The following is a 16,017-nucleotide window of genomic DNA, read 5'->3' on the forward strand; positions in this document are numbered from 1 at the left end:
TGATTAATGGCTTGTATGTATGGAAACTTCCTTCTCTCATTGTTCGCCTACACCAGAAGGAGGACAGGAGACACTGGATGTGGTTTACTTAGTCTGCAACTTTATTTCTAAATATCAGGGAATACCCAGCAGATAAAAGTGTATAGTGCAGTTAATACAGCTGGGGTGGCCTTCTGTCAGCCCTGCATCAAGCACCGCTGAGATGCCAACATCTACTGCTAAGATTAATATGATTTAACCCAATTACTACATAGGTGCCGACTCTGTGGGTACTCCGGGGCTGGAGCACCCATGGAGAAAAATTAGCGGGTGCTCGGCACCCAAGCCACCCCCCCCACCTCCTGCCCCCTCCCCTCCCCTCTCCCTCCCTCCCAGCACTTCCCATCCCCCTTGCCACCTAACAGCTGTTTGGCACTGCTTAGGACTTTCCTGGAAGGAGGGGGAAGAGCAGGGATGCAGCGCGCTCATGTGAGATGGCAGAGAAGGGGCGGGGACTTGGGGGAAGGGGGTGGAATGAGGGCGGGAAGGGGACGGGGACTTGGGGGAAGAGGTGGAATGGGGGCAGGGTGAGGGCAGTGCAGGGGTGAGAAGCGGTGGGACAGGGGCCGGGCCGGGGCGAGTTGCCAAATGATGTTCCAATAGGATAATGAGTTCAAAGGGTCCAAATTGAGGTCCATGTAACTCAGTAGGCTGAATGGACACTGACATGAGTACAGCACTGCATAGTGGGGCATTATGTTTCCATGGTTCTCATGCATCATGCAGCTCCCCTCTCCAACCTCCAGCATGGAGGAGAGGAACAGTTTGGAACCTTGGTTTCCAGTCAAGGTCCCTGGGCAGGCCTGAGGTGTAGAACAGGCATGGCCTCCATGCTCAATGTCAGGCTTATCGTCCACCCGGGCCAATGGTGCCAGTTGAGTTCTGTACAGGAACAACCCTGCCAGGTAGTTTGGACTGTTATCCCACTTAAGTAAGAGTTTTTAATAGAGCTGCGGCTTCCACATATAGCCATATTGTAGTGTCTGCTTTTCACAGTTTCCATAGCTACATCATCAAATGTTTTCATTAATGACATTCTCTCTTTCTCTCCTTTCTGTTTATAGTTTTTACCTCTGCCCATTCATATGAGCCAATGTTGCCAAATGATGTTCCTCCCCATGAGCAGAAAACAATGGTCCGATCAGGCCTCCAGCCTCTCTTAACTTTTAGCATCAAGGCTTGTATAAATGCTGTGATGACAGCAGTGCTACTGGCCCATTCTTGTCCACTGTAACCATATACACTGTTGTGGTGGCTACCAACTATGACATATCTATCTGAAAAGAAAAACAACATCATCAAAACATTTGTTTCAGTTAGACTTTAACAGTAAAATAATTCCAAAAATAAAGGATGCATTATGCCCATACTTGATGGTGTTACTAATACAGATATTTAAGTAATGTCAACACAAGCTTGCATGATCATACCAAGATTTGTGCAAGATATATACAACTCTCTCTACTTTACCTACACCATCCTAATATAAGTACATGTGGTCCAATACAGAAACCAAATCAAGATGTTCACATGCTTTAAATGAGAAACCTGTGATATTATTTATTTGGATTTATACTAAAGTACAATGAAGAGTATCCATCCAATGCTCTGGACATACTTGACAATCTTTTAAAACAACTCTAATGGAGTTAATTAAAAATTTTATGACAAAACAGTTTGTCATTGGAAAATGCTGATTCGATTAAACTGAAATGTTTCACGGGAACATATTGATTTCATCAACATTTTCTATGAAAAATTATGAAAGCGCTCCATATCAATGTTATTATTTTGACTGTATGATTAAAGTCACAATGAAGAACTTTGACTTTATCAAAATTATGCACTTCAACCTTATTGAAATGAAGCATTTTGACAAAGTCATTTCAATATTTCTGAAATATTTTTTTTTTAATTTTGTCTTACAGGAAATTTAGAAATTTTTGCTTTTTGATCTGAGTTGGACAGAAAGGGCATTTCAAAATGTCAGGATTTCCTATGAAATTCTGAGTTTTGGCCAGCTCTAGATGCTAATAAATAAACAGACCCATCAGTTATGACCCTTGTACTTTAATTCCTTTTCCCGATCTTCACTTCTTGTGTCATGTCTACTGTTTAGATTGCAACAGAATCCTAGAAAACACTGGGCGTCAGGTTGGTTCTAGAGAGCAAAAGGGGCTTGGAATTTTTTGAATCCTTTATTTTATCCAAACTGATTCATTCATGCTTTTTGTCAATTTGCTGAAGTGCAACAGGATATATATAAATTGTCCACACGTTAAATTGCCTATGAAATTAAATACTACACATTCCTTGGGGATATTTTCTGTGATTACTACCTACAAACACTTTTGAATTTGACATGCGCTCTCTAATTATAAAACTCCTCTCCATCAAAGTGGGTTTTTTTACCAGAGTTTTGGTCAATGTAATACCCAGGGACATTGTTTAAGTAGAGTACAATAATGCTGTATCATGTTTTACTGGAGAAGTTGCTGCAATGTATCTGCAACATAAGCACTTTTTAATCATATTGCCTGGCTGTTTGCATGTGTTTTTAAACAAATATAAAAATGAAAATCTATTTGTAAAGGCAACTGTTTTTTAGATTACAATTTCACTGGGTAGTACTGACACAGAATCATTAAAACAAAACTGTACAGCTTGTCAGCAAAAATTAAATCTAAGCATACATAATTGAATATAATGAGAAATATAACGAATGTAATTAGATTTCTGTATCCTGTGCCAGGGAAAACTTATTAATATAATGCAATGGCAATGGGAAGACCTAACACTTTAAACCAGCATGAGGATATCATCTCTCAAATGGCGACAGGGCATTCGTGGATGTAAATTTCACCTTCTGTATTCCTTAGGGACCCACAAGGGCCTACAGGAAACACTTCTATTACTATTACATTTGCTGTCTGGTCACCCTAGTTATAACAGAGGGATTAGTCGGGATGCAAAGACTACCTTTCACCACCCTCTCTGAATGGTCTATGGAAGGAAGGGATGGCAGAAAGATAGAAAGAGATCTCACAGGAGATGGCAGAGAATCAGTAGGTGGTTGAGAAAGCTGCCAAATGACATCTTCACTCCAGGAAGTTCCTGCTGATGGAGAGGAGCATGGACAGCAGCAGTTGGCTCTTTTGAAGCTACTTACCTGCCCACACCCCTCGCACCTGAATATGCACAGAAACCCCCAGAGCCAGCAGGCTGCAGGCAGGGCCGGCTCCAGGCACCAGCCCACCAAGCATGTGCTTGGGGCAGCACCTGGAGGGGGGGGCGGCGCGGCGCTCTGGCCCGAGAGCGGGGCCGCGATTGGGCTCACCGTCCTCCCCGCGGCGCTCTGGCCGCCGGGGAGAGCGGAGTCCCGGCCGGGCTCTCCGCCCTCCTCCCGGCACTCCAGCTGATCGGGGAGAGTGGGCCCGCGGCCGGGCTTGGCGCCCTCCCCTGCCACGCTCCCCGCCGGGGGGGGGGAGGGTGGCGCGTGGCTTTTTTGCCTGGGGCAGCAAAAAAGCCAGAGCTGGCCCTGGCTGCAGGAGCAGCACATGAGGGATAGCAGTCACCCATACAGCAGAGTAGCGGATAGGCAGCAGCAGCAGCTTCTCTTGCCAATCACCTGCTGGAGTAGGCAAGGAAAGTGAGAGAGCATGAAGAGAGGAAAGAGAAATAAGAACTGTGGGTCCCAAGTGGAGTAGGAAGAACCACCAAGTATTGTGGAGAGTTAGGATTTAGGCAGGATAGGCAAGGAGTGGGCAGCATAGAAAAGGTGAAATTCAGGTGACTTCGTACAATGTTTTCCTATGTCAGTTACACCTCCCTTTTGTACAGTCGCAGACCATTTGCTGTTTGCAGTCTATAAAACCCACATACATTTGATTACTTTTTTAAATTCCCCACAGTGCCTGCAAATAAACTACACATTTATGCTTTCCCTTATTCCTTTAACATTATGGCTGGATTTCAAATGCTCTGGGAGAGTTTTTAAACTCTGTCTATAATACTTCTCAAACTAAAAATCAAAACAGATGGCTTGAGAATTGGAAGCCTTTATGGAGTAAAATCCATCCCTGATGCAGCTCCTTGGTCTTCAGTGTAATTACACCAGGGATCAATTTGGCTTTCCCTCTTTACTCATAGGAGCACCAGGGAGAATAGCGTGTACACATAAAACTAAAAAGAACCACATCAAAATGCCAAAGTAACAAATGTGCCAGGAAAACATCAAGTAGGGAGGGATACAGCTACAATACCAGCTAGGAGTCCCATTGATTTCAGAACAGGAGTACTTGTGGCACCTTAGAGACTAATTTCAGAGTAGCAGCCGTGTTAGTCTGTATCCGCAAAAAGAACAGGAGTACTTGTGGCACCTTAGAGACTAACAAATTTATTAGAACATTAGCTTTCGTGGGCTAAAGAAGTGGGCTGTAGCCCACGAAAGCTTATGCTCTCATAAATTTGTTAGTCTCTAACATGCCACAAGTACTCCTGTTTCTTTTTTCTTAGAGACTAACAAATTTATGAGAGCATAAGCTTTCGTGGGCTACAGCCCACTTCTTCGGATGCATATAGAATGGAACATATATTGAGGAGATATATACACACATACAGAGAGCATGAACAGGTGGGAGTGGGAGTTGTCTTACCAACTCTGACAGGCCAATTAAGTAAGAGAAAAAAACCTTTTGAAGTGATAATCAAGATAGCCCAGTACAGACAGTTTGATAAGAAGTGTGAGAATACTTACAAGGGGAGATAGATTCAATGTTTGTAATGGCTCAGCTATTCCCAGTCCTTATTCAATCCTAAATTGATTGTATCTAGTTTGCATATCAATTCCAGCTCAGCAGTCTCTCGTTGGAGTCTGTTTTTGATTTCAGTGTGACTACATGTTCTTAAAATTAGGATGTGCTTAAGTACCTACATATATTATCATTAAGTTTCACGTGTTACACAAAATATTGAAGTTGATTAAAGTATTACAAGATGCACTGTAGGAAGTTGATGTTTGGGGTGAATACATGCTTGTTTCTTATTTGTTGTCCTATTTCTAATTTGCAATTCAGTCGGTAGACAGATTTTTTCTAAACATTCCATTTTCTACTGTTCAACCTTAGCTATTTTTCCAAGACAGCCATTTGCAAATATGCAGCAAATGAGAACATCAATTACAAGTTCTTGTGGAATAAAACCTCTAATTGAAATTAAATACTCAAATAGTAATTGTTCTCCATTTTTTTATACAATGGACTTAGTTCTGGTGAAAGGTGCTGAATTAAGAGTGCTGCAAGCTGCAGCCATTATTTCACTGACAGACAAGATAATGAAAGCTTTCCCTATTACTCCACCTCAGTGCCTCAAACCTGACCTTAATGGACAACCTCTTGTGACAGAGTAGTTAAATCAGCAATCTCTCTACAGAGACTGCCAACAAGATTGCTAACCCGGGGAATTCTGATGATGGTTTGGGGAATGATTCCATTTATCCATTAGGAATTGGACTGACACCACCAATGCACTGCCACATGCTGGTAAACAGCAATCAGACAACAGCAGCTTTCACTACTGGCTGAAGTAGCCCTCTCTCCTTTCAGCCAAAGAGTTCTCATGGGGAGATTCCACTCATGTTCTACTTGTGCTGATCTTGATGACCTCTTATTACTATTATTCTTTAAAAAGAACAGGAGTACTTGTGGCACCTTAGAGACTAACAAATTTATTAGAGCATAAGCTTTCGTGGACTACAGCCCACTTCTTCGGATGCACCGAAGAAATGGGCTGTAGTCCACGAAAGCTTATGCTCTAATAAATTTGTTAGTCTCTAAGGTGCCACAAGTACTCCTGTTCTTTTTGCGCATACAGACTAACACGGCTGCTACTCTGAAACCTGTTATAATTGCACGCTTTACTACTAGTATTAGAACTGAGTGAAATTTTGTGAGCTGAGTGTGTTTTGATGTCCCAGTTGCTATTGAGGCCTGATTCTGCCACCCGTATTCATGTGGAATACTATCTTATTCCGAGAGTGATACCTATGGGAATACTCATGGTATAGGCTACTACTTAACATAAAGAAGGCTGCAGAACTGGGTCTTAAATTTTATCAAAGGTAAAACTGCAAAGGTTTGCATGTCCATCATCTCCACTATAAACACGGTAGGTTCTAGGTCCTGGACTACACGGCTAAAGCTTGTTCTAGGTCTTATTTTCTATTAGCAATCTGTTCACGATCGAGCCACAGTACAAACCACTGCTACATATACGAATCACACACATTGAGATTCTTGCATTCAATTACTTCTTAAAAAAATAATTCATTCAATTTGCAAATGGATTGGCCACTAACATAAGAAAAACCGTTGATTTCCAGTATTTTGACTGATGTACTGCACCTGCTTCCTGCAACACTAGCAAATATATAATTAAAAATATAATGTAATAATAGTCCACACTTAAGAAGAATTAAGCCTTTGCTAAGGTCAGATAGACTGCTTACATAGAACAAGTCAAACACTAAAGTAATTTCTAGAATTTGAAATCCTAAGACATTTACTTAACATAAATGACAAAACAGTAATATCATGAATGTTTATAAAGACAATTATTGTTTATTGTGCAAAAACGTGTTTGTTGTACTGGTACCATCTCTCCTTGCTTTTTAACCAATTCTCTATTTAATCCTCCTGTTGTTTCCTGGCATAAATCAAAGTATTTGGAGCTATAATAGCCTTTTTAATTGAATATTTGAATAGCACAACAGGAACATGATACTTTATTGCAGTCCCTAGGATTACTGTTGTACACATAATTAATAATAATAAAGGTAATAATAGAAGTCATAGAGGTCTACTTACCGGGAAATGTAGATCCCTTTAAATACCCAATAACATTAGAAATTGTCTTGTATGTTGGGACTGTCTGAACATTTAGACTGATTATTCTCTTTTCTGTTGAGATAAAAACAAAAAATGCGAACATTTTAAATTAGCATTTATCAAGCCACAGAATCCTGTAGGCCATCAATTTCCCTTCTTTCCTTCTACCCACAGAAAGAGGGGAATATATTTTACACTTACTAAACTACATAGATTGCAGACAAAAAAAGGTAACTATCCTATCTCCCACACTCAGGTAACACTCAGGTACCTCAACGGTGGGGATTGAACAAGGGACTTCTAGATTCCAAACACATGAGACTCTACTGACTGAGCTGAAAGACTCAGCTCTAGTCACTGAGCTTATAGTAGCCTCATCAACCTGTGCATGTGGCCCAGTCACCACTAGAGGAGGACACACCCAAGTCACATCCCTATACGGGCTGTCAATTCTAGTCTCTTAAGGAGCTCCCCAGCATCATGATGTTTGGAATTACATCTTAATAGCATAATTGAGCCAAAGTCAGTATCAACACCCTTTTCTGAAAACTGACTGAACCAAAATAAAATGTTCTGTGGAAAGATTGTTTTGTTCTTAAGCTCACAGACTATTATCCTTCCGGTGTTGTATTTTCTTAAACAGTTTGTTTTCAAGTCTTGCTCCCTGAGCTGTCTGGAGTGTTTAAATGATGAGTGCATTGGAATATGTAAAATAAAACTAACTTGTGTCTGTCTATCAGAAAGATTTTCAAGTTCAGGTTCATTCTCTGATACTTTTGTAATGAGTTGATTTTAAAATTATATTCAGAATAAAATCATTTCGGTTTCATTCATTTCCTAGACCTCAGAAATGGATGGCCGGTTAATGATCGAAGCAGATCCAACAATGCCGAGATTCTTCCTTTGCTTTTAGGAAAATAGTTTAAAGAAATAAATGACAGGTCATAACTTCAAATTATTACTCAATGCCTTATGCAGGCAAAATGTTCAGTATCATCAATGGATATGCTGTCGTGTAAGAACTCAGTAAGAACTTAATAAGAACTTTGGCTTTGCCACAGAGTGCAATGGAAATGCCCAGTGAAGTCAGTGGAAGTTATGAGTGCAGTTCAATCGAAAATTCAGATCCTACTAGTATATAATCACCACTGATAATTTCCATGGTGAGTCCTGTCTCATACGATGTTAAGGTTAGTGTTTTGACATGTATTGCCATACGTGTCACTGACACTCCTGAAGAAGAATGCCTTGGTTGTTTTATATGCTTTGTAAAAACCTCAAATTGTAACCTGGAATTTCAACTAGAATTTCTAGCTTTGCACAATAATGAATCCAAAGAATTCCCAGCATTGGCTTTTATAAAATACAACTTGAAAACACTTTCTGGTATATGCTCTACAAATTATTCCCAAGACCCATTTTGGATATAAAACCATTCTAGAGCCGAACTGCTCATTCTTTTTTAAAGCATTTTCAAGCCAAAGCTGATTTGACTTCTTTGTTCTAATTCTACAGCATTTAATAGTGGTATGTTTTATTAGGTCCCAATTCAACAAAGCTTAAACACATGCTAAGCCCCACAAGACAACTAGACTTAACCATGTGCTTAAATGCTTTTCTGAGTCAGTGTCTTAATCAACACTGGCTACTGAGACTTGAATTGACAACAAAGCAACACAATTTTTTTTTTCTGGCAAGTGATATGTTCTGGAATGAGATAATAAAATGAATAGACATACTGTACAGTACTCCAGTTTAAAGTGGCTTAGGCTTTAAGGCTTAATACACCTGACAAAAAGGCTCAAGGGGGTTTCCATGGCATATACAGAAAAAAGTAAAATCTAATTTTCTTTAAACAGTTCTGACAACAAATCTCGGTTCCTGATGCTACGCGTCTGATGAAAGACTTTAAAGGTCTTGACAACATTATCTCTTTTCCCTAAATTCTCTGGCAAGCTATAAGAAGATTTTAGCTTAATACTGCTTGAAATACACTTTAAGTTTATCTAAGCCATAAAAGTACTTCAGAAGTAAAAGAAAAGAAAGTGATTTATCAATATCATTAATATTTTTGATTATTTTTTTTTCTTTTAACGTTCTCTTGACTTGAAACTTGCTAATTGTTATCTAGTTAATATACATAACCATTTGTTCCGATCATGGTTACCCATCACACAAATAAAGACAAAAGTGCTCAGCAGTTTTCCACTAAATGTAATGGGAGCTGTTCAGTCCTCAGCACTATTGAAGAGCAAAGTCACTTATTTAGAAGCTGAAATAATGATTAGGCTCACATTTAAAAATAAATCTTGCCCCAGGCTCACACTGAGAATATTTGGGTCCAATGTCAAATATGTTGATTAAATAGGATTTTTAAATCCATCATTAGATGCTCAAATTGCCACTTAGGCACAAAAATGTCAGTTTTATTTGTCATTTAGGCACTTAGTGGGATTTTAAAATGCACCTAGACACCTAAAACTCATCGATTTCAATGGGAGTTAGGTACCCAGATGCTTCTGAAAATACCACTATGTGACTAAATACCTTTAAAAATCTGGTACCCGTTTTAGTGTGGGATTTGGAAATTTTCTTAAGGTATTAAGGTTTGAAAATTGAGCTCCTTCTGGAAAAATTCTTCTCCAAATACACTAATAAGACTCCGTTAACACACACATTCAAGTTTAGGCATATGAAGATCTGAGTAAAGTTGAGCACATGCAGAAATGGAGCCTCAGACTGTAAAATTTTGCAGATTACTCTGCTGTGTTGCAGGAGTCCACTCGTGTGGAATAACTAGCAGAATCAGGGTTTAAAGATGTAATTCAGTCTCTGGTGAATACACTACTCCTACTGGAGTCAATGGGAGCTGTGCCTGAATTTTTCCCTGACTCACAGAAATTTGAAAGACAAGATGACAGTCCTAGAAGGCTGGAGAAGGGCTAACAGTGTCCATCTTTGAAAAGGAGGAGCTGGGGAACTCCAGACCAGTCTGCCTGACTTCGATACCCGGGAAGCTACTAACTACAGCAATGTATATAACATTCAATTTGCGAATACCTGGAAGATGAAGGGGTAATCACTAGCAGCCAACATGGATTTATCAAGAACAATCATGCCAAACCAGTGATTTCCTTCTTTGACAGGATAATTGATTTGGTGGATAGGAGGAATGCAGTGGATATACTATACCTGGATTTCAGACAGGCTTTTGACACAGCCCCACATGATATTATGATAAGTAAGCTGGAGAAATGCAGGCTCAACAGAACTACCATTAAGCATAGGTGCTGGAACTAGTGGTGCAGGGGATGTGAAATGGTTCTCATCATATATGGGTATACAGTTTGGCTCAATGGCTCTCTTTACCCCCACTATTAACATTGTTCCAGCACCCCTGCCATTAAGTGGATACATAATTGGTTAAACAACCACAAACAAAGAGTTACTATTAATGGAATGATGTCGGACTGGAGGGAGGTCTCAAGTGGGGTTCCACAGGGATCTGTTCTGGGTCTGGTATTGTTTAACGTCTTCATTAATGACCTGGATGTAGTTATAGCGAGCACACTGATCAAGTTTGCAGATGGCACAAAGCTAGGGGAGGTTACCAATATTTGGGGGGATAGAGCTAAATTTCAGAGGGATCTTGATAAATTGGGGAACTGGACTATAGACAACAAAATGAAATTCAACAAGGACAAACAAAGTGCTACACTTAGGGAAGAAAAACCAAATGCACAAATACAGAATGGGGGAAAACTGGCTTGGACGCAGCACTGCTCAAAAGGACCTGGGAGTTGTGGTGCATCATAACCTCAACATGAGTTAGCAATGCAGTGCGGTTGCAAAAAAAGCAAAGTTGCATTAACAGAGGCATAGCATGCAAGTCACGGGAGGTGATAGTACGACTCTACTTGGGGCTGGTTAGACCTCAGCTGGAGTTCTATGTCCAGTTTTGGTCACCAGTGTATAGAAAGGATGTACATAAACTGGAAAGGATCCAGAGGCAAGCGACAAAGATGATCAAAGGGAGGAATGCAAGCCATATGAGCAAAGGCTGAAGGAACTGAGTATGTTTAGTTTGGAAAAGAGGAGATTAAGGGGGTATATGATAGCAGTCTATAGCTAATTGAAAGGCTGTCATAAAAAAGATGGAGAAAAGTTGTTCTCTTTTGCCACAGAGAGCAGGACAAGAGGCAATGGGTTCATAGCATGGCAGATCTAGGAAGTTTTTCCTGAGACTTAATCTAACTGTAAGAACAGTAGGACAATGGAACAGACTGCCTCGGGAGGCTGTGGAAGCTTCTTCACTTTTCAAAAGGTGCTGGATAGCCATCTGTCTTGGATGGTTGAGACACAATGAATACTGCATCGTGGCAGGGGGTTAGATAAGGTGACCCTTGCGGTCCCTTCTAACATTATGATTCTATGATGCTATGATAACAAGATGACCATTTTAAATCACAATTAAAATGAAACTTAAAAATAAAGCCAAGTATGATGCTGTATGTAATGTTATGGGATTTCAGAGAACACCGAGTTCTATCAGGATATTTTGCCCCACATTATATTTGCAACACTGCTAACCCCAGGCATTCAAAAATCCCCAGTCAGGCTCCAAAATATAATGCGAATACATTTAGGGTATTTTTAATTTGCCTTTAGCTTTCAGAGCCATTTGGGCCCACATTTTCAAGTTCCACAGCCACAAAGGCTAAAAACTTATTTTTGCTTAAAAATGAAAGCTGAGATTCTCACAAAATTACATGTCTCCTGGAGGTGGGGTTTTAAGACAAATGTCAAATATTGCAAGACTTAAGGTTATGAGAGTTTACAACACTGCATTAAGGAAGTTCATGCACTACCATGGTACAGGAGACCAAACGGGCTACAGTATATACAAAATGCTAAGTATACTGTAAACATATTTGACATAGAAGAAGAGATGAATTGAGGTTCCTGCAATAAAAAGCTTCCTTTCACTCTCTTTACTCATGCAAGTGACTGATCATCTAAATTCAGTCTCTCTTTCAAATCTGAAACATCCCTAATTATTTTCGCAGTAGTCTTTGATTGATTAGCAAACTAATATTGTCCAATATCAAAACCATTCTTCTAGTAACATGTATATTCATAATACCTGGCTTGGTCTAAAGACTTTCATAATTAATTTTTTCACTACTCGATTGAACCCTGTGGACCTAGACTAAAGAGATCAGCAATACAACTATTTATACAAAAGGTTTCTGAGTGTAAAGAATGTCTGGAACTCAGTACTTAAAATCGGCTCTAAAGAGGGCAGACCTGATCTGGTATGGAGCAGATGTGTCACACTGAATATCTGAGATAACTGTGAACTTCAAAACAATCCATATTACATAGATAAATCTTGCCATATCCTACTCTATTTGGCAGAAGTAAAGATGTTATTTTTTCTGAGAGGCCCAGGCTGCTGTTTTGTGAACTATCAACCTCTAAGAATTACCCAGAAGAATAAGTATTCTCCTCTTTTGGGATAAAAACTCAACAATGAAAGCTTTTTTGGAGTGGGGGGAGAGAATACAACTAATATGTTTTGGTCTCTTATAACTACGAAGCCTTCAAGGGTGATCTTTGAGAAAGAATAGAAAGAAAGATATACTACAAGAAAATGCTGTAACATATGATGATGAAGAATGAGTATTAGCAGCATATAGTTTAAGATTACTTCTTTCTATAAATTTCTATGAAATAATAAGGCTTCCATTTCAAATAGTCACAGGGCAGCAACACATAAGTATACTTGTGCCATCTAGACATGGTAACATACATCACAGAGCTCCCTTGTGGCATTTTCCTCCATTTGTTCTTCTGGATTTATAACATAATGATTATGTACTATGTCAAGAAATGACAAGGTTGTTCGCATATTGATATAACTGACTGATGGCACGGTCAACATTATTAAATGAGGTTCTTTCAGCAAGCTCTGAAGAAGAAACACATACAACAGTATCACAGTGCTCCATTCTACTGCTGACTGAGAGGATATAACCTTTATCTTTTTATGCCCTTTTTCCCAATGAATTGAAGACAGGCTTGGTTTGCACTACTGCAATGCCTGGCAGAGAACGTTGTTTGCCTTGGACCAATGTCATATAATGCTGGGACTAAAGGATTATGTGATTCATGATTCAGATTTCACAAATGAGGTCTGAATGTAAATCACAACACAATGACCATTTGGCATGTGGAATTGTGTGAAGCTAAGATGAAACAGGGTTCAATTTTTAAAAAATATTTTTAATAATTTCTTTTAAAAATATGCCACAAACCCTCTTTGGTTGCATTCAGTCATTTTCAGTTATAGGTATGTTTTACCTCTCCCTACTTTGCCAACGGTTGGTGTGATCTGCTTGCAGACTATCATACAGTTTTGTATTACAATAATTAAGGAGATTCAGTAATGATCAGTAATTACATTTTGTAGAGATAAGAGTGGTTATAAAACATGAAGTGGTTCTACCCAGACTACAAACATTTTGGCCTGAGTATGTGTTAGTGTTATAACACGGTACTAGAAATCTTTCTATTCTTGGTTCTCTTATTAACACACCATTTGGTCTTGTTCAAGTTCCTTAATCTATCAGTGCTTTTGCTTACCATTCTGTAAAAATGGATATAAACAAGTCTACCTCGATGCAAGGGATGTTATGAAGTTTATTAAGTCAATGTTTTTAAAGCATGTAAAGATTCTTGAGGCTCTGTCTACACACAAAAAGCCTGAAGTTTTAACTGGTATAGTTAAGAAATATACCCCTCCTCACTCCCCACTTCTTCATGTGGACAGAGTTATACTGCTATAACAGTGCTTATCCCATTACAGTTTATTCCAGTAAATTTAGGGGAATAAGCTATAAAGATACAAGGCCTTAATGCCAGTATAACTGCATCAGATAGGGGCTGTACCAATTTAACTATTTCAGTAAAAAATCAATCCCTCTAACCAAAGTTAAAGTGGTACAAAATCTCTGTAGAGCAGGCCTTGGAGGAAATATAGTGATACATGGTCATAACATCCTGGATTTATTACTGCGCTGCAGGAGAGCAGAGCAAATTTTCTCCAGTTACCATCAAATTAAAAAAAAAAAAGCAGCACATGTTTTGGTGTAATGATGGAAGCATCCACAATTTAAACATTATTTAGAACTTCAGTTGCAAAAGGGTCCATAATAAAGCTACAGTACAAGGTGTATGGGCTGATGTTCTCCGTATTAAACACATCAAGAAGTTCACCAAAGAATAGGGGAGCGTTGGCATAGCATAGAAGTTAAATCTCTCTTCCTCTTGCTGGAGTGTTTTGAGGTAACATTAATGAATTTTGTCTTGCTTTTAAGACCCGTACACATGCCCAGAGACACCTGTGATGAATACATTTTTAGAAACAACAACCAAAAAAAGACTTACATCCTACTTACAGTAATATAATGTTAGGGCTGTGACTACTAGAGTCAGAACCTGTACTGTAGCTGCTAAAAGCAAGAAGATGAATCTTTTCAACAATTTGTATCTTTTCTGAGAACAAACCACACAAGTATTTTTCTAACAGTAAATCCAGACTGCCATTAAATAGATCAAAGTAGTCCAAATGCATTTAGCATGTGCGAAAGGCAGCTTACCACATCTGTGGATCTGATGCTCAGGATGGTAAAGAACTAACACCAGTAACCAAGCAAAGTGAAGTTCTGCTAAATGCAAACCTCCCCACAGAGCTCTTTCATTGTAAAAAGTCAAATTCTTGATTCAACCTCCCTAGAATAGCCTTGAACAGAGGCTGTGAAATATACCAAACGGAGCCAAATTAACATAGCAATTTTGTGTTGTGCATCCAGCATCCTGCATTAACACAACTCCACAAATCTCATTTTCACTTATGCCCCAAGGCAAAATTTTAAATACAGGTCTCAAATGCTTGTAAGACTTGACTATTAACCCACTTTCATCACTAAACATCCAAAAAATAGTGCTATTAAGTGATTAGAATGTTCCTTGTAGCTACAGCTGTAAAATACAGAATTGCTCAGATTCAGAAGTATTTCACATGCGAGATACCTTCACAGATAAAAGTACATCAGAAACTCACTAACAGGCACTAATAACTCAAAAAGAAGAACAGGAGTACTTGTGGCACCTTAGAGACTAACACATTTATTAGAGCATAAGCTTTCGTGGACTACAGCCCACTTCTTCGGATGTAGTCCACGAAAGCTTATGCTCTAATAAATTTGTTAGTCTCTAAGGTGCCACAAGTACTCCTGTTCTTCTTTTTGCGGATACAGACTAACACGGCTGCTACTCTGAAACTAATAACTCAGAGATCCAATTTAAATGGCTGAAATTCATGAATTGGTAAGTAAGTGAATGAACAACAACGAAGAAAGGTTTCTGAAACACAAAATGTACTTTGTTTATGTTGATACGTGTATTTTAGTTTTATGATAATACTTTATAACATTCTAGTAAATATGCCATAATATATTCAGTAAAATAAGATCCATAGTATTGAGACCTCACTACAGTACACTGCTCTTAAATCTTTGCTAAGATGCAGGGAGAGACCACAACATTTTTATTTTTACTTTATTCCCGGGGGGGGGGGGGTGTTATAAAATGTCTGGATTAATGAGGTTGTACTGCAGTAAACAAAAAGCAAAACAAAATATAGGGCAAACATTTATCCCTACAGTTTATTTCATAGGTTGTAACTATTTAGTGTGCCTGAGATGTTTCCTTCCTGATCCTCCCAACCCCTTTGTCACATTACATCACTTGAAAACTGCTGGGCTGTGGGGAAGAGGAAGCAACATAAGAAAACTCTATATAAATGCTTAATCATTACTGATGTTTACAGCTTTTTGAAACATACTGACAAGAGAATGATGAGTATTTTATCCTAACAAATTTTAAGCCACCCAGTTGTCTGAATTGCTCATTCATCTCTTCTGACATCTAAGTGATGAGTTCTACATCAGAAGTGAAATATTTCTTATGCTTTCTTAGGATCAACTGGGAGTCTGAAGTATCAGCCTTCTAATATGTATCATTCTGCTCA

At 39.0% G+C, this 16,017-nt stretch overlaps 1 protein-coding gene across 14 annotated transcripts in view; it reads right to left on the minus strand.

Annotated features, from left to right (window-relative positions):
- Nucleotides 1–16,017, minus strand: part of NAALADL2 (N-acetylated alpha-linked acidic dipeptidase like 2) — a 953,294-nt gene that overhangs the window by 232,047 nt on the left and 705,230 nt on the right. For all 14 annotated transcript variants that reach the window (XM_065557737.1, XM_065557735.1, XM_065557733.1 and 11 more), the window contains 2 exons: nt 6,903–6,995; nt 1,111–1,316 (listed from right to left, as the gene is read on the minus strand). In XM_065557737.1, the coding sequence (XP_065413809.1) occupies nt 1,111–1,316; nt 6,903–6,995 (299 nt within the window). The remainder of the gene's footprint in view (nt 1–1,110; nt 1,317–6,902; nt 6,996–16,017) is intronic.

Source organism: Chrysemys picta, chromosome 9, assembly GCF_011386835.1.
Source record: "Chrysemys picta bellii isolate R12L10 chromosome 9, ASM1138683v2, whole genome shotgun sequence".
NCBI classification, from domain to species: domain Eukaryota; kingdom Metazoa; phylum Chordata; order Testudines; family Emydidae; genus Chrysemys; species Chrysemys picta.